Source organism: Choloepus didactylus, assembly GCF_015220235.1.
Source record: "Choloepus didactylus isolate mChoDid1 chromosome 25 unlocalized genomic scaffold, mChoDid1.pri SUPER_25_unloc1, whole genome shotgun sequence".
In the NCBI taxonomy this organism is placed as follows: domain Eukaryota; kingdom Metazoa; phylum Chordata; class Mammalia; order Pilosa; family Megalonychidae; genus Choloepus; species Choloepus didactylus.
Window position 1 is genome coordinate 1,745,803 of NW_023637606.1, and position 16,952 is coordinate 1,762,754.

General features: G+C 53.4%; 1 protein-coding gene and 1 long non-coding RNA gene across 6 annotated transcripts in view; one reads left to right on the forward strand and one right to left on the reverse strand.

Moving 5' to 3' along the window:
* The first annotated feature begins 51 nt into the window (after window positions 1-51).
* On the forward strand, window positions 52-16,501 carry LOC119525232. 2 transcript variants are annotated; one of them, XR_005214944.1, is made up of 5 exons: window positions 52-385; window positions 2,900-3,041; window positions 10,582-10,700; window positions 10,797-11,340; window positions 11,795-16,501. It is a non-coding gene; the product is annotated as an uncharacterized LOC119525232 (long non-coding RNA). The 2 variants fall into 2 exon arrangements; XR_005214943.1 differs by having other exon boundaries at window positions 53-385; window positions 10,797-11,502.
* Window positions 7,591-16,952, reverse strand: part of LMNB2 (lamin B2) — a 35,516-nt gene continuing 26,154 nt past the window's right edge. Inside the window, exons 3-12 of one of the 4 annotated variants that reach the window (XM_037823855.1) lie at window positions 15,090-15,246; window positions 14,737-14,862; window positions 12,922-13,092; window positions 12,607-12,732; window positions 12,144-12,364; window positions 11,753-12,035; window positions 11,565-11,672; window positions 11,215-11,334; window positions 10,983-11,099; window positions 7,591-10,338 (exon numbers count right to left, since the gene is read on the reverse strand). In XM_037823855.1, the coding sequence (XP_037679783.1) occupies window positions 10,297-10,338; window positions 10,983-11,099; window positions 11,215-11,334; window positions 11,565-11,672; window positions 11,753-12,035; window positions 12,144-12,364; window positions 12,607-12,732; window positions 12,922-13,092; window positions 14,737-14,862; window positions 15,090-15,246 (1,471 nt within the window). In that variant the 3' untranslated portion in view covers window positions 7,591-10,296. Of the gene's footprint in view, window positions 10,339-10,982; window positions 11,335-11,564; window positions 11,673-11,752; window positions 12,365-12,606; window positions 12,733-12,921; window positions 13,093-14,736; window positions 14,863-15,089; window positions 15,247-16,952 lie in introns of all 4 variants that reach the window. The other 3 variants (XR_005214942.1, XM_037823854.1, XR_005214941.1) reach the window with 3 other exon arrangements.

Here is a 16,952-nt window from a genome sequence, read left to right on the forward strand (position 1 = left end):
GGGCGGGGAGGAGGGGTTAAGGGTCTCCTTGAGGGGGAGGGTGGGTCTAAATCCGGGCGCCGCGGCCATCTCCGCCCCGATCTGCGGAAGCCGCCGCGCGTGCGCACCGAGACTGAGCCCCGACCTGGCGTCTACACTGCGCGCCGCCGGGGGTGGGTGGGGCCGGATCCCGCCACGTGGCGCGGCGAGTCCCAGAGGCTGGAGGACCCGGAATAGGCGGGGTCTGCAGGCTCAGGAACCCCGGGCAGGGGCACCGTCCGGAGCGCGCGGACGGCGGGTCTGTCTACACCCGCCGGGCACAGTCTCGGGGGTGGAGAATCCCAGCCGCCCCCTTCACCAGAGGCTCCAGCCCCAGCCCGCCTGGGGGTGAAGTGGACCCTCAAAGGTGAGTCCAGCGCAGTGCACTCAGCCCAAAGAGACGCGACACTTTGGGGGAGAAAGGAAGCGCTTCGTTGCAAAGTGAGTCGGAGGTCAGGAGTCCAAAACCTCCCTCCCCAACTAGAGAAATGTGGGTTTTTATTAAAATCGCACAAAGGGAGGTGGAGACTAGGATGTTTGGGGTATTGGCACACGGGCTTGGTTAATAAATACCTAAACTAGCAACAGCAGGTTAACTATTGCCAGTGGCTGTTTAAACATTCAAACCAGGGGCTGCCAACTCGCTTCTGCTAATCGGTCCTTCATTGTGATGGGGAGGAGGGGACGTGAGGTTGCCAGAACTGCAGTTTGCGTGGTCTGGGGTCGTTTTACCCTCGGGGTCCCTCGCTCAGCGCGTGCACGGCGGGCGGGTGGGGACGGCTTATTAGATAGGAGGAAGGCCGGGAGGGACTGGTTAGTATTGTGGTTACTAGCCAACGATCTGGGTTAGTGCGGGACGTGCCCGAAGGTCTCAGTCCCCCCTTTTCTGTTGCTGTATCCCCCAATCCTGAGGGAGGAGGGGCCCGAGTTCCTTCTTGCTGACAGGGGCGTTGAAAAGGGGGTGAGGGCAGAACTGGAGGTGATTCTTGGGGAGACCTCCGGGGTTCAGGGCTTAACTGCCAGAGAACAACCTGGAGGCTTTAAGGCTCTGAAAAATAAACTCAAGTAAATTGGAAGTTATGGGTTTAAATACAAGGAGTAGAAGGAGGTGATTTATAGCCATGTTACACCCTGGAAATAACTTTCGATAGATTTTAGATTAAACTCTGGGGCGGTTCCTAAGGTTTTCAGGAACATGTTGGCAGTATCTGGCTGAGACCTGCGTAAATAACCTCGGAATGACCTCCCGAGTCTGCTTGAAATCTCTTAGCCATTTAAACTTTATTTGATTTCTTTTCCTCTTTTAGATCATGAATCCCTTGTTAATCCCACGGTATCAGGGAGTTTACCTCTGGAATTTGTGTCGCATGGGGCAGGGGAAGGTGATTTTGTTTGCAGAGATTTTATTTGCTGAGAGAGAGAGAGAGCAAGCACAAATTTGACCAGCAAGAGGTTTTTCAGAGGGTGACTCTTAGGCATTAATTTTTTAGGCTGAGCTTTGTCATTATGGAAATAAGTTTCATAAGGGCAGAGCTCAAGATTGAAGCCTTAGCTTGCAGAATGGGAACCTATAGCAGGAATTCCCCAGGTGGGGAAGTTTAATAGTTCCACGCTTGCAAATACTTTTTCATTTTATGCCCCAAACACTGAGATGCTTAGCACACCTGCATACCTTAAGCTACCAAAAAGATCTTCAAACATCCTATAAAACCTATTATTTTAAAAATAGTTTGTCAAAATTATAATTTAATTTCGTTAAACACAAACTTACATTTTTCACGATCTTAAAAGATCTCATAGCTAGTTTATTTTATCAGTAAACTCATATACATTTAGGGCAAACCAAATTTATCCAAGTAAAATAAAATTGTATTTGTTTGGTTCAGAAGTCATCATAAAAACAGGAATAGGACTAGACTTTGTCACTTAAGGTGGGGAATTCTCTCAGGACAAACATGGCCTGTTTTGCAATGTTTCGTATCATTTTAATCTCCAGGATCAACGGAGCCCACAGCTGTCCCATCCTCTGCTCCCAGCCCTTCTCCCCTGTAGCTGCCCTGGGTGATCAGGCCCTGGGGGCAGGGTTACGTGAGACAGAAAGAATGTGGCCTGGTCTGTTGACTTTGGTTTTGAAAGTTTTAAAATGAGGGAGGTGGTATTTCAGACCTGTAAGGTGTCCTTAGTGTAACCGAGAAGTTAGGATTTAAGGACTGATTATGATTACTGACTCATCCTATAGATTTTCCTTTTTGCCTTCTGGTATATTGGAGTAGACAGAGGGAAATACCTGAAATCTCTGAACTGTGATCCAGCTGCCTCGATCTCTGATAATGATCATATAGCCTTTATCGTGTGTCCTTGTGATTGTAAAAACCTTGTGACCTACGTTTACTTGTACCCATTTGTCTGGTTTTTCCACTTTAGAGTCTTGTCATTACTAAACACAACTCCTAATGTTTGTTAATAAAGGGTCTTTGGTCAGCCCAGAACTAACCCACTCCAAGTCCAAAGTTATCTTGATAACCAGAGTTGGATCTAACCAAAATGGGCCTGCCTGCCTAAGCAGTAGCTTAGACTTTAACCCATAAGTCACCTCTACTTCATTATAAAACTAAAAATCATGCCCATCATCATATGAAGGCCGCTGTTTTCTTACATATGTTCTGTGACTGAGCACGTAATCAGTCTGCACCTGCTCAACAATTAGATCACCTCTAATTACATCATGTGAGGCCGCTATCATTATCCGAAAACCTGTCCATCTTTTAATGCTATAAAACTATCAGAATTACTGCTGTTCGGGGAGACAGATTTTTAGGCCGATAGTCTGCTCTCCTGCTTCACGCTTAGCAGTAAACTCTTTCTCTCTCTGAAACCCCAGTGTCTCAGGAATTGGTCATTTGAGCGCATCAGGCAGAGCATCCTCTGTTTTTGTCCGGTATCAATTTGGTGACCCAGATGGGACAAAACTCTTGACATGCGAGGAGGCCAACTGCCCAAGATTCTGGAGCCCGGGAGGACAGGTAAGTGCAGTAACCGAGCCTTTCGCGGCCGCTGTTCTTTAGAGTCTCAGTAATTGGGTTTTTCTCTGTTCTGCCGGCACTCCAGACCCTTTCGGTGCCTTAGAAAGCTTCAAAGGGAGAACCATTTCCAGTTTCCAGTCCAGACGTCTTCACTGGGTGGGTTGGCCATCAAGGTAGAAGCGGATCAGGAAGTTAGGATGGCAGGGCCCGTTTCCAGAAAGATCCTCCTTGCTCCGACCTCTACCCCTCTCTGTTTTCTGCGTACCATTCTGTACGGGGTTCGAGGCCCTCACCTGTGTTTGTCCGAATAGAGTTTAAAACTTGGCCCCGAGTTTGTCTCTTGTGTATACTCCTGGAAATGTCGCCCAGCTGCCTGGTGTGCTGCTTCGGCGTAGGAAGCGTTTAACACCAGTGTCCCAGGAATTGGACATTCGAGCACACTGGGCTGACAACTCGCTGCTTTTGGTTGGTAGCAGTGGAATTCAGACCCCTCAGGTGGCCTTAGTATTGAGGAGAGTTCTAGGCTGTTCTTTTCATTGTTTCCAATTACTAGACGTATTTTGCCTAAAGATGCGACCCCCACAAGTGGAATCCCCCCCCGTACCTGAGGCAGCCCTCTGCTGCCTTGGGCAAATCCCGGGGGGCCCTTTCCAACTTCCAGGTTTGTTTGCAGTAATTACAGTGTTAAGACTTAGAAGCCTGGTGCCTGGAGGGGTATGTGTGTGTGTGTGTGTGTGTGTGTGTGTGTGTGTGTGTTTCTTTGAACTCCAGGAGTGCTAACTTTTTTTTAATACGGTTTTATTGAGATATATTCACACACCATACAGTCCATCCAAAATACACAATCAGTTGCTCCCAGTATCATCACACAGGTGTGCATTCATCACCGCAATCAATTTTAGAACATTTTCATTACCCCAAAAGGAAAAAAAAAAGAAAACCCAAAACATCTCATACCTCTTATCCTTCCCATTACTGGCTCCTAGCGTTGGTGTGGTGCATTTGTTACTGTTGATGGAAGAAAACAGTATTAAAATATTACTGTTAACTATAGTCCAGAGTTTGCAATGGGTACATTTTTTCCCCACATACCCCTCTATAATTAACGCCTTGTCATAGTGTCGTGCATTTGCTCTAGTTCATGAAACAAGTTTTTCATATTTGTACAGTTGATCACAGTCATTGTACACCACAAGATTCGCTGTGTTATATGATCACAGTCATCGTACACCACAAGATTCACTGTGTTATACGTTCCCGTATTTTAACCTCCAGCTTTCCTTCTGGTGACAAACAGGACCCTAAACTTCCCCTTCCCACCACATTCACTCAGTTAAACACTGAATTATTCTCACAATGATGTGCCCCATCACCACTATCCATTTACAAACCTTTAAGTTCAGCTAGTTCAACATTCTGCACATCTTAAGCAACTGACCCCCATTCTCTAGCCTCATTCTATCTCCTGGTAACTTATATTGCAGATACTATGTCTATGAGTTTGCATATTATAATGAGTTCATATTAGTGAGATCTTACAATATGTGTCCTTGTGTCTGACTTACTTCACTCAACATTACGTCCTCAGGGTTCATCCGTGTTGTCCCATGCTCCAGGACTTCATTCCTTCTCCTTGCTCAGTCATATTCCACTGTGTGTATAGACCACATTTTGTTTATCTTTTCGTCAGTGCATAGTCTCTTAACGTTTCCATCTTTTGGCAATTGTGAATAATGCCTCCATGAATATCAATGTGCAAATATCTGTTTGTGATCCTGCTTTCATGTCTTCTGGGTATATACTTAGTAGTGGGATTGTCGTATCCTAACGTAGCTCTATACTGAGCTTCCTGAGGAGCCTCCAATCCGTCCTCCACAGCGGCTACACCATTTTACACTCCCACGGGCACTATAAGTGTCCCAGTTTCTCCACATCTTCTCCTACACTTGTGGTTTCCTGTTTATTTAATAGCGGCCATTCTAATGGCTGTGAGATGATATCTCACTGGTTTTCATTTGCATTTCCCTAATAGCTAGAGAAGATGAGCATCTTTTCATGTGCTTTTCAGCCACTTGCATTTCTTCTTTGGAAAAATGTCTATTCATGTCTTTTGCCCATTTCTTAATAGGGTTATTTGTCTTTTTATTGTTGAGTTGTAGGATTTCTTTGTATAATCTGGATATCAAACCCCTTATCAGGTATGTGGTTTCCAAATATTTTCTCCCATAGAGTCGGCTGCCTTTTCACCCATTTGACACAGTCCTTGGAAACTATGAAGTTTTGAGGAGGCCCCATTTGTCTTTTTTTGTTCGTTGCTTGTGCTTTAGGTATAAGGTCTAGGAAACTACCACCTGTCACTAGATCTTGAAGATGTTTCCCTACATTTTCTACTAGGAGTTTTATGTTACTGGCTCTTATATTTAGGTCTTTGATATATTTTGAATTAATTTTTGTATAAGGAATGAGGCAGGGGTCCTCCTTCATTCTACTGGATATTGATATCCAGTTCTCCCAGCACCATTTGTCAAAGGACTGTTCTGTCCCAGTTGAGTGGACTTGGGGGCCTTATCAAAAATCAATTGATTGATCATAGATCTGAGGGTCTATTTCTGAACTCTCAATTCAAGTCCATTGATCAGTATTTCTATCTTTATGCCAGTACCATGCTGTTTTGACCACCGTGGCTTTACAATATGCTTTTTTCTCTTTTTTTCTTAACTTTATCAAAAAACACAAACATTTCAAACAAAAGAATAAGAAAAACAAATATCCTAAAATAACTATTGCTTCCAATATGCTCCTACTGTACCACAAGAAAATTAATGAACCATAGTCATTCCTGAGCATTCCCATATTATTAAGATCACCCTCAATATCTTATCTGCTCTTATTAGATTATCATTCCCCCTTCACTAGCTGTTTTCTATCTCTAGGTCCCCTACATTCTATAATATGACACTTATTTTACATTTTTCAGAGTTCAGGAATGACTGTGGTTCATTAATCTTCTTGTGGTATGATAGCATAGTGGAAGCAATGACATTATTTTAGGATATTTGTTTTTCTTCTCTTTTTGTCTTTGTCAGTCTAGCTAAGGGTCTATCGATTTTATTGATCTCAAAGAACCAACTTTTGATTTTATTCTATTGTGTTGTTTTGTTCTTCATTTCATTAATTTCTGCTCTTTGTTCTTTCTTCTGCTTGCTCTGGGATTAGTTTGCTATTCTTTTTCTAGTCCCTCCAGGTGTGTAGTTAGCGCTTTGATTTTGGCTGTTTCTTCTTTTTAATGCAGGCGTTGAGGGCTATAAACTTCCCTCTCTGCACTGCCTTTGCTGCATCCCATAAGTTTTGATATGTTGTGTTCTTGTTTTCACTTGTTTTGGGATATTTACTGATTTGCAATTTCTTCTTTGACCCATGTTTATGAGCGTGCTGTTTAACGCTCATATATTTGTGAAATGTCAGGTTCTCCGCCTGTTACTGATTTCCAGCTTCATTCCATTGTGATAGGAGAAAGTGCTGTGTATAATTTTAGTCTTTTTAAATTTAGTAAGACCTGTTTTGTGCCCGAGCCTATGGCCTATCCTGGAGAATGATCCATGAGCACTTGAGAAGACTGCATATTCTGCTCTTTAGGGTGCAGTGTTCTCTATATGTCTGTTAGGTCTAGCTCATTTATCGTGTTAGGGTCTCTGTTTCCTTACTGATCCTGTTTAGATGTTCTGTCTGTTGGAGAGTGGTGTGTGGAAGTCTCCCACACACGTAAATATTTATGACTGCCATTTCTTCTTGGAGAATTGCCCTCTGACAGGGCCTCCCTGGCCCTCCGGTCTGCAGCAGCAGCCAGCTGGGCGAGAACCCAGCTCCAGGCTGTGGGCCCCAGGGTGGAGACTATGCCAGACTGAAGTGTGACCTTCTCAACCAACCAGTCCTCGCCCGCTGCGCTCTGAGCCAAAAAAGACACTGCGACTTCAGAAAGAAAGAGCTTTATTGCAAAGTCAGCCGGCGGAGGTCAGGAGACGGACTAGGGCTCAGCTCGGCCTCCCCGACCTGGAGAGATGTGGGTGCTTGTTAAAGTCAAACGGAGGGTGGCGGAGACTGGGATGTGTGGGGTATTGGCATATGGGGATTGGCTGGTAAATGTCTGAACTAGCAACTGCAGGTTAACTGTTGCCGTGGACTGTTTAAAGAGTCAGACCAGGGACTGCATGCTCACTACTGCTAATTGGCCCTTTGCTGTGATGGGGGCCGTGAAGTTGCTGGAACTGGCAATGGATGGGCCTCTCCCTTTCTTTTGGAGTCCAGTGTTTCTTTTTCCTGTTGTCCCTGCTCGCTTTAGTTCCGTCTGCAGGGTATTTTATGTTCTGGGGTTGCTGTCCGTTCAGGGTCCCCCTTTCGGTTTGGACGGCTTATTAGAAGAGAGGGACGCTGTGTCACCTGGGTGTCCCAGGGACAGAGGGGCTGTCCTACGGGCTAGTGTGCGACGATCTGATGGGTATGTGAAGTGACAGTTTCAGTGCCTTTCCATTTCAGTAAACTCAAGAGCACGTAAAATCAAAACGTTTATTGGAGTGTTGTACAAAAAGGTTTCCAGTCATAAAATGTATATTACAAATCTTCAGGGGGAGAAAAAGACCACGGGTTTGGCATGCAACTTTTTAAAAACCCACTAGGTCTCTGAAATGGAAGTCTGGGCCAGCCCGTAGCTCTCTCAACCAGATTCCGCTCGCTGCTGTGCTGCTGTGGCACTGCACACTCAGCGCACGGCCCAGAGGGGTCCAGTCCACGGGGAATGTCAGTCCTGTGATCCTATAAACGGAACTGCTGCGGGGCGGGGAGTGCCTGTAAAAAGGAACCCACATTGTCATCGGTACGCGGCTGCCCCGTGGACCAAGTCCTTAGTGTTGACTCCCAGCCTGGCAGGCCTGGTGGCCACGGCCGTCCTGCACCCAGAGTGGGCCAGTCTGTTTTTCTCTATATCTTAGCATTTCAAGGGTATCTGCCTGGAGTGCTGGGATATGAGCTTATACAAACCAATAATTCTGCATCGTTTTAAGTGGCATAAAGTTTAGCATATTTAAGGACAAGGACAAAGTATTTCCCAGGCCATAGTCAACATGTTAAGAAAAACCAGGTTCTGCTCCACATTTCCAATTACGGAAATGTGGCTGTTGTCAGCTGAATGCGTCACCCACCAGCTGCCCAGTCCAGCAGCCCTCCCACCGACGCCTGGGCCTCTGCCCAGCTCCTCCCGAGGCCACCTCAGCCATGACTCTGGTTCTGTTCAGGGGGGAGTGAGGATGCAAAACAGGGGTGAGCAGCCAGGATCTGCCAGGAGTGACCACCCCCATTGATGCCCTGGGCCTGTGGAGAGGCTCAGCCCCCATTCCATGCTGCCCACCAGCTCAGCCTACAGGGCCCCTGCGGCAGAGCACAGGCCAGTCTCCAGAAGTGTCTTTGATTCCCAGTGATTTCCAAAATACTTAGGATGTGGCCACGACCAGACTTTCCATGTTTGGGGGCTGCTAAGAACCCACCCTCCGGAGCATCAGTTTCTGCTTTCTAGAACCTGCACTGATAGCAAACCCAGCCTGTCAGATCCTGTGGTTCCTGCTACAGTGGCAGGGAAAGGGAGAGCGCATGTGGCTCGTGGGGCCTAGGCACCTAGCACCAGCACTCCCGCTCTCACCATGGCCCCAGGAAAGGCTCAGACACGACGGCAGAGGGGAGCTACATCTGCCGGGGTGGGCCAAGCTCGCCACAGCTGGCCAGAATGGAGCCAGTAGCTTGGGGGTGTCTGGCCTTCATCAGGAATTGTTCTGGTACCGCACAAAGGAAAAAGCCCAGGCTCACAGGGCCGCTGGCACATTCTGGAAGCAGCATCAAAGACGGCAGTTTTCCGTTTGTCAGCTGCTGACACGGTCCTGGCACAGAGATCCAGTTCCATCCTCACCACAAGCAATTCCCAAGGAAAGCCAGACATGCCGGCCACGCGGACAGAGTGTGCAAGATGGGGTGGAGCAGTTTGTAAGGACAGCTGCCAACCCCGGCTGGGAGTGGGGCGTCCCATGCTTTGTCCTCTGGGCGGAACGCATTCGAGGCTCAGTGTTGGCGTCTCTAAGACTCAAGCTGCACTTTCTGAAGGAAGCTGGTTGTTTGGGGGTTCAGCACTGCCCTGCGACAGGCCCCCGAGGACAAGGGGGCTGTCAGCAGTGCCAGATACCAGCAGTCTGTACTGACAAATGTAAAAAAATAAATATCCATTAAAAAAATAACGTCTGGGCATCTACGTGAGCAAGCTGAAAGAGCAAGGTAACACGGAAAGGGGCCTGGCAAGTGGAACTGGGCTGAGATCTGGAACCTTCTGCCAAGGTGAGCGAGTCTGCACCTGTGTGTCTGACTGAGCAGCCTGATTTCAGCAGGGAGGTTACGGATAAGGGCTCCAGTATCCCTAAGCAGGTGTACATGGAGGGACCGGGGTTAGAATGGGGAACCCCGCGGTGCACCCCCCAATCATGTTCCTCCCCAAGGGCAGGGCCAGGAGTGCATTGTGTTCCATGTGGACAGTTCTGACGGCCACAGGCTCGCTTCTGAGAGTACAGACACTAAATGACCGGGAATTGCTCCAGGTTCTCTTTTCTCCCACCCCAACAGGAACCACAGAAATCCCGAAATAAAAGGCTTGGGCAGAGCACAGAGGGAACTCCAGGAGGGCCCCCAGAGCACCCAGAGACTGGTGCCAGGGCTGCCAGGGTGGGGGTTTCTGGAAACCCTAAGCCCAGGCCAAATAAATAGAAGCCTGCCACTGGGCACGGGGGGTTTACATGAGCCCCGTCCCCCACCAGGCCAGACCCTGGATTCTGAGTTTGGTTTCTAAAAAGCTGAAACGCACACACACACCACACTACTGAATTCCTAAGCAGTTCCGCTGTTTCCTGCCCGTCCCCTCCCTCCCACGCCGAGGCAGCAGCTGCCAAGGAGCACTGCCTCCCGCCTCCCGGTCCTGCCACGGCCATGAGGGTCCTGGCCAGGGCCTCAAATCCAGACAAACGGAATGGGGTGGAAAAACACCTCCTGGGCAGTGGCGCGAAGGGAGGGGCTGAGGAAACCCACCAACAGGAATGAAGAGCGGCCCACCCCGTGTTCCCGCAGTTTGCTTAAAAATTCTCTAGAAAGGTATCAAGGAGGAAAGAATGTCAATGGTATAAAAATAGTTTTCAGTGGCTCTTGGTGAAGAAAGGTGTGTGAGGAGTGTTCACATCACGCGGCAGCCCCTCGAGGTGGTCCTGGGGTCCCCCTGGAAGGAAGGAAGGACACGGGTGAGGGTGCGCCCTGCAGGCAGGGCCTCACTGTCCCACCCACCAGGCACAGCTCAGCCACCGCGAGAAGGTCAGCTCCAACAGGATGCCAGGGCAGCACCTTCGGCTACAAATTTACTTCCAGAACCTTCCATGCAATCGTTATCTCAGTTTAAAAAAATCAGAGGGGTCTTGGAATAGGAATGCCTGGTATGAATATGGTTGTGATTCTTTTCCCCCAGAAGCCACCATTCAAACCACTGCTCTGACTGGAGGACACTGGGCAGGAGCCATGGACCGAACCAGGCGGCTCTGAGATGCAACCGGCTTCTCAGCGCCCACGTCCCCAGGGGACCCCCAAGTGAGTTACTGCTGGGCTTGGTTAGAGAAGCCACATAACAGGCAGGACCTGGGGGGCGAGGGGCGTAGCCGTGACACAAAGGCCCCTTTCCTGCAGCTGCCAGCTGTGCAGGGATGTCGGGGCGGGGCCCCTCCTGCAGCCACGTGAGGCCTGGGTGCCGAGAGGGGCCCTGACCCGGCTGCACCCGAAGCCACCACAGCCAGGTGACGGTCATTCTCAGGGCCCGGCAGGCGGAGTGTGTGTGCCTCCGTGTCAGCACCCAAGTGGCTCAGGAGCCTCTACCTGTTGGTGAAAAACATCCTCCTCGCCAAAGTCAGCCTCCTCGTCGTCGTCTTCCTCCTCCCCATCCTCAGTCCCCTGCACCGCCGAGGACTGCTTCACGGTTCTCATGGCCACTTCCTGTGCAAGATGGGGGCTGTGGGCGCGTGGCACACAGGGCTGTGGCCATACCTGGGATGGGGGGCGCCAGGAACACACCACCCCAGGGCCCCCAGCCCAGAGCCTGAGGACCCACCTCTCCATCAGCGTTGACCAGGGTCGTCCGGAAGCTCTCACCCGTGCCCCAGCTCTGCTGGCTCTTCCACACAAGCGTGGCAGGGGGGCTGTGGGACACGCCCGCCCCAGCAGCCCACACCTGAGGGTGAGGACAGGCTGTCAGCCTCAGCTTCAGCCCCAGGGGATGGTGACACGAGGCCCACAGTGGGGAGGCCACAGTGAACGGTGCAGCTGGGCTCTGCAGCAGAGCCATCTCAGCACCTGCCTGTGCCACGGCAAGTGGCTGTCCCTGGAGCTGGCTCTCGAGGTAAGCTGTGTCCTGACAGCTCCCCAGGGGTGGCCGCTTCCTGCCTGTCGCCCCTCACCTACCGTGACCATCTGGCCGGCCCGCAGCACGTATTTCGGCGTGAACTTGTAAGCGATCTCATCCCCTTCCAGGACCTGCCTCTTGATCCTCCAGTTCCCCAGAGACTGGTCCTGGAAGAGTGGACCCGAGTGACCCCCAGCCCGAGACCCCGGGCGCCCCGCTTCCCCCCGCTCGCGCAGCCGCCCGTCACCTTGTCCGAGTTGTTCTTCAGCTGCACGAACTTGCCCTCCAGGTCGATCTCCTCGATGGTGACGCTGCCGCTGGCTGACGCCTGCTGGGACACCTGGAAGCTGCCGGTGCTGCCGGTGCTGCTGCCAGTGCCGATGCCGCTGGAGCCCGTGCCCAGGGACTCCTCCACCTCCAGCCGCTTCCGCTTGCGGCCCGGGCGGCCTGCCGTGGACATGCTGCTGCTGCTGCTCGAGGTGGCCCGGGAGATGGTGACCCGCGATGACGGGCTCGGGGACAGCTTCAGCCTTGGGGACAGGGGTGGCGTGAGCAGCAGGCAGAGCCGCCCGCCCCGAGGATCGCCAGGAGGGAGCCTCCCTGGTGGCCACCCCTCGCTGCGCCCCGGCCACCCGCACCTCTCCTCCTCGCCCTCCAGGAGCTTGCGGTAAGCACTGATCTCCATGTCCAGGGTCAGCTTGACGTCCAGCAGCTCCTGGTACTCGGCCAACTGCTGCTGCATCACGTCCCGCATCTCCGTCATCTCCTGCTCCTTGGCATCCAGCATCTTCCGGAACTTGTCCCGCTCCCCGGCCATCATCTCCTCCAGCTCCCGGATGCGGTCCTCAGCAGCACTGGCCTGGGAGGAAGCGGAGGGTCAGGCCTCTGAGAAGCCTCCCCCGGCTTCCCAGGACCTCGGGGCACAGCTGGGCCCGGGAGGACAGCGGCAGTGCCCTGGGCCCGCTGTGGTGGCTGCTCGGCCTGCCGGTCCCTGAGGGAGGGGCAGGCACATGCGGTCGTCAGGCCTCCCTGCCGAGGCCACATCTGCCACCGAGAGCAGGATCCCTGCCCCCCGTGCAGGGCTCTGGGTGGGGGGCTCACCTGCTTCTGGAGGCCGGAGAGCTGGTAGCTGAGGGACTCCACCCGCATGCGGGCTTCCTTCAGTTCCTCCCGGGCTGCGCTGGCCGCCTTGTCGTTCTGGTCGGAGCTCAGCTTGGCGCTCTCCAGCTGAGGGAGAGGAGGGCTGTCAGGGTGGGGGGCAGGGAGGGAGCCCACCCCAGCTGACCGGGCAGGTCAGCCCCAGCCCCGCCCACCTGCCCTGGTAGGCCCCACCCCTGCCCTGGTGGCCCCGCCCACCTTGGCCTGGCAGGCCCCTCCAGCCCTGCCCCCTGCCCTGGCAGCCACACTCTTGCCCACCTTGGCCTGGTAGGTCTGCTCCAGCTCGGCGCGGTACAGCTGCACTTGAGCGTCGTGCTGGCTGCGCAGCTCCTCCAGCGCCTGTGCCATCTTGAAGTCGTACTCCTGCTGCCGGCTACTGTCCACCTCCACCAGGCGCCGCTCGTGCCGCCGCCGCGTCTCCCGCACCTCCTGGGGACAGGCTGGGCCTGAGCCGCCACGTGGGGGGCACCCGCCCAGGCCCCTCTGATAAAGCCACCCCACAAGAGCTTTGGGGGCTCAAGGGGCAAAGCAGGGAGCCAACTGGCTCCCCTCTGCGAGTCTCCACCAACGTCAACACACAGACACCCACAGCCAGAGGGAGGACAGAGTGGGTGACGAGGCGGCCAGGCAGCCATGCCCCATGTCCCGCCTCAGAGACAGACCCAGGCCCTACAGAAGATGCCCAGAGGGGAGGGGTGAGGGAGTGCCAGAGCCAACAGGTCCATGCTGAGGGACAAGAACATTCTGGAACTTGAGGTGGCTTCATAGCATCAGCACATTAGCATACTAAGACCTGCTGGGTTGTGTGCTGTTGGTGTGGGCGTCACAGCTCAGTAAAGAGGGACAAGGAGGGATCCCGGGGCAGGAGGGGGACAGCCCCACTCTCACTATCCCAACGGCCTCCTCCACAGACCCCCACCGCAAAGCAGTGCTGAGCCTGGGGGCCTGGGCCCTCCATGACAGCGCACCCACCTTCGCAGCTGCCCTTGTGGCTCCATGCTGGACCCCAGACACCACATCCTTCGCAGACCCCTTCCCTCTGCCCCTCAGCACTTCCTGCCAGGACTGCCTTGGGGTCTCCCGCAGGGACCACTTCAAGGAGGCCCTCCTGGCTTCTGTGGAAGGTTCCCTCGCAGGGTCTCTCCGGGGTTCCCCCGTGGGGTCCTGCCCGGGCTCCCTCACAGCTCTAGCCACGGGTGCCCTCCCGCGTATCTTCATGGCGTCCCTCACGGGACCTCTCGCTGCTTCCCATGCTGGCTGCCTCACACATCCCCCCATGGCTTGCCCCGCGAGCTCCCTCCCAGGCCTCCTCTTGGCCTCCTTTCTGGCAGCCCCCATGCGGCCAGGCCGGGGCTGGGTGCAGCCCCTCCATGGAGGTGGCATCCTCTCACTGGCAGCTCTTCCCAGGCTGCGAGTGCACTGGCTGCCTGGCCCCAAGGTTCTGCTCAGGGCCCCTGGGCCGTGACGACACACAGGGCTCTGTGACACGCGGGGGGGGGGGGGCTGGGCTGGGACCCCAGCTGGGGGGAGACTCTGGACCCTCAGGGGCCCCTCTTCCCAGAGCCCAGAAATGCCAGCTCTACCGGCCGGGGACCCCCCATCACTCCCAGCTGCACCCCCACTGTCCCAAGGAGCCAGAGGCCCAGGACAGAGGGAGCAGGTGGGCCTTCCCCTGCCTTGCTGTTAAGAGGCCCCATAGTGGCTTGACTGGCAGCTCCCCAAAAAGATAAGGCCATGCCCTGATCCCCAGAACTGATGCCTGGGACCTTATCTGGGAAATGGGTCCTTGCAGGAGTTCAGTTAAGGGGCTCAAGAGGGTGTCACCCTGGACTCTAGGGGGCCCTAAACCCAATGGCGATGTCCTCAGAAGAGGCAAGGCACGGGCAGAGGGGAGAGGCCATGTGACGCAGAGGCAGACACCGGACAGGCGGCCACAGAGCCCCCGGGGCCACCGGGAGGGACCCTCCCAGAGCCTGCCGGAGCGCAGCCTCCGAGCTGCCGCCTAGCGTGGTGACCTGTTACGGCTGCCCAGGAAGCAGGCGAGCCCTGCAGGCCAGCACCCAGCAGACCCACCTCCTCAAACACACTCTTCCGGAAGTCGAGCTCCTCCTGCAGGCTCTGACAGCGGTTCTCCAGGTCCACACGCATCAGTGTCTCCTTCTCCAGCTGTTTTTTTGCCACCATGTGGCCGTCCTCAGCCTGGAGACACGGGCGCAAAGAGATGACCGTCTGCTTGCTGGACCACAGCCAGCTCCTGGGGCCCAGGGGTCCCCCTCAAATGCACTGGAGTGGGGGGGATCTTCAGACCACCGGCATCTGATACCCAGGCACACAACGCCCCACCCAATGCTGAGCTTTGCCACACTGGAGAGGTCTCCTGTCACTGGCAGGGGTGTCAGGACTGGGGGGGAGGTGTGGGTACCCACCTTGGCAAGCTGGGCCCGCAGCTCGGCCACGTCGCTCTCCAGGCCACGCTTTTCGCTGAGCGCTGCAGCCAGCTCCACCTCGCTGCGGTGGAACAGGGACTCCAGGTCCTTCACGCGGCCCTGTGCCACCGTGAGCTCGCCCTCTCTCTTCTTGGAGCTGGAAGTCAAGAAGGACCGTGAGCCGGGGCTGCCCAGCACCCCCCTTGGAAGCTGGGGAGGCTCCAGCAAGGCCACGGTCCCGGGTCAGGAGGGGACTGGGCGATGGGGTCTGTGGGAGAGTAGTGTCGTCACAGCCGTCAGCAGACATGCTCCTGGCCCCAGAGCCCGGCTACCGACAGCCCCCAGGGCCCAGAGGCTTTGAGGCGTGGCTTTCTGTGTCCTATCCAGTGACTTGTGGACACAGAGATCATCCCAAGGAAATTGGGTTTGGGAAAATCCATGTAACATTTGTTACAAATCATAAACCCTCATCTGTAAACAGGTTTAAACTTTATACCTGGAAGCAGGCCAAGCCAGTGTCCTAAGAGAACGTTTATCTTAAAGATGAACTATTTAAAATGATGTTCAGATTCTTTACCACACAAAGAATATCATGGAATCAAGGCTCCTGAACATCGCAAAGCTTAATTCTAGGTCTTGGAGTTGAATGGCCACCCCTCCTCCCCCCAAGGAACGCACAGAGTCAGCCCAAGCCACAGTGGGGGCGCCTGGGGTTTCCCAGTGTCGGCATTTGGGGTCAGATCGTTCTCTGGGGTGGGGGCGTCCCAGCCCTCCACTCACGTGCTGCCAACGGGACCTCCCTCCCCATGAGCTAACAACCAAAAACGTCTCCAGACACTAAGGCCCCGGGGTGGGGGTGCAGAAATGCCCCCAGTTGAGAGCCACTGGGGGTAGGTGCCATGTCGGCAATGGGGTGGCACAGAGACCAGCGACTTCCAGCCAGAGAGCTCGCTGCACCTGCCAGCAGCCCTTGGGGACACGGAGCTCTGCTGAGGCATGTGTTGTCCTCCCCATGCGGGGTTTTGGGGTGCAGGTAGCCCACACTCCAAGGCTCAGGCCACTCAGGCCATACACCCGACCCCTCGCTCAGCAGGCTGCAAAACCCACTTCCCTGGACAGGAGTTTTGCAGGGGTTTGAGGAAACGTGGCTCATTCATTCACCAGATGAGCGAACCCCAGAGGAAAGCACTTGTCACTCCTGGGAGGTATCAGGGAACAAAGCCAACCCTCTGCCCTCACGAAGCAGAACTTTCTCATGGGTTGAACACACTAAAATACACTGTTATCAAGAAGCACAGCATACCCCAAACAGAATTGATCCAAATAGACCTACTCCAAGACATTAATCAGATTTTCAAATGCCAAAGACAGAACTCTGAAAGCAGCGAGAGAAAAGCAATCCATCACATCCAAGGGAAGCTCAATAAGACTAAGTGCAGATCTCTCAGCAGAAACCATGAAGTGAGAAAGCAGTGGTATTATATATTCAAGATACTGAAAGAGAAAAACCACAAACCAAGAATCCTATATCCAGCAAAACTGTCCTTCAAAATGAGACAGTTAAAAATATTCACAGATAAACAGACACTGACCTCCTTACAGGAAATACTAAACGGAGTGCTACAGACAGATGGGAAAAGACAGGAGAGAGAGGTTTGGAGAAGAGAGTAGAAATGTAGGTATCAGGAAATAGAAAGAGGGTAGAGATCAGGCATTTGATGCTGAAGGAGTATAGAATGTTCTAGAGGATTGTGTAGATCCAGAAACGGATAGCACAGTACTGTGTGATGGTAGCACAATATTGCAAGTACACTGAACAAAGATGACCGTGAATACGGTTGAAAGAGGAAGGTAGGGGTGAGT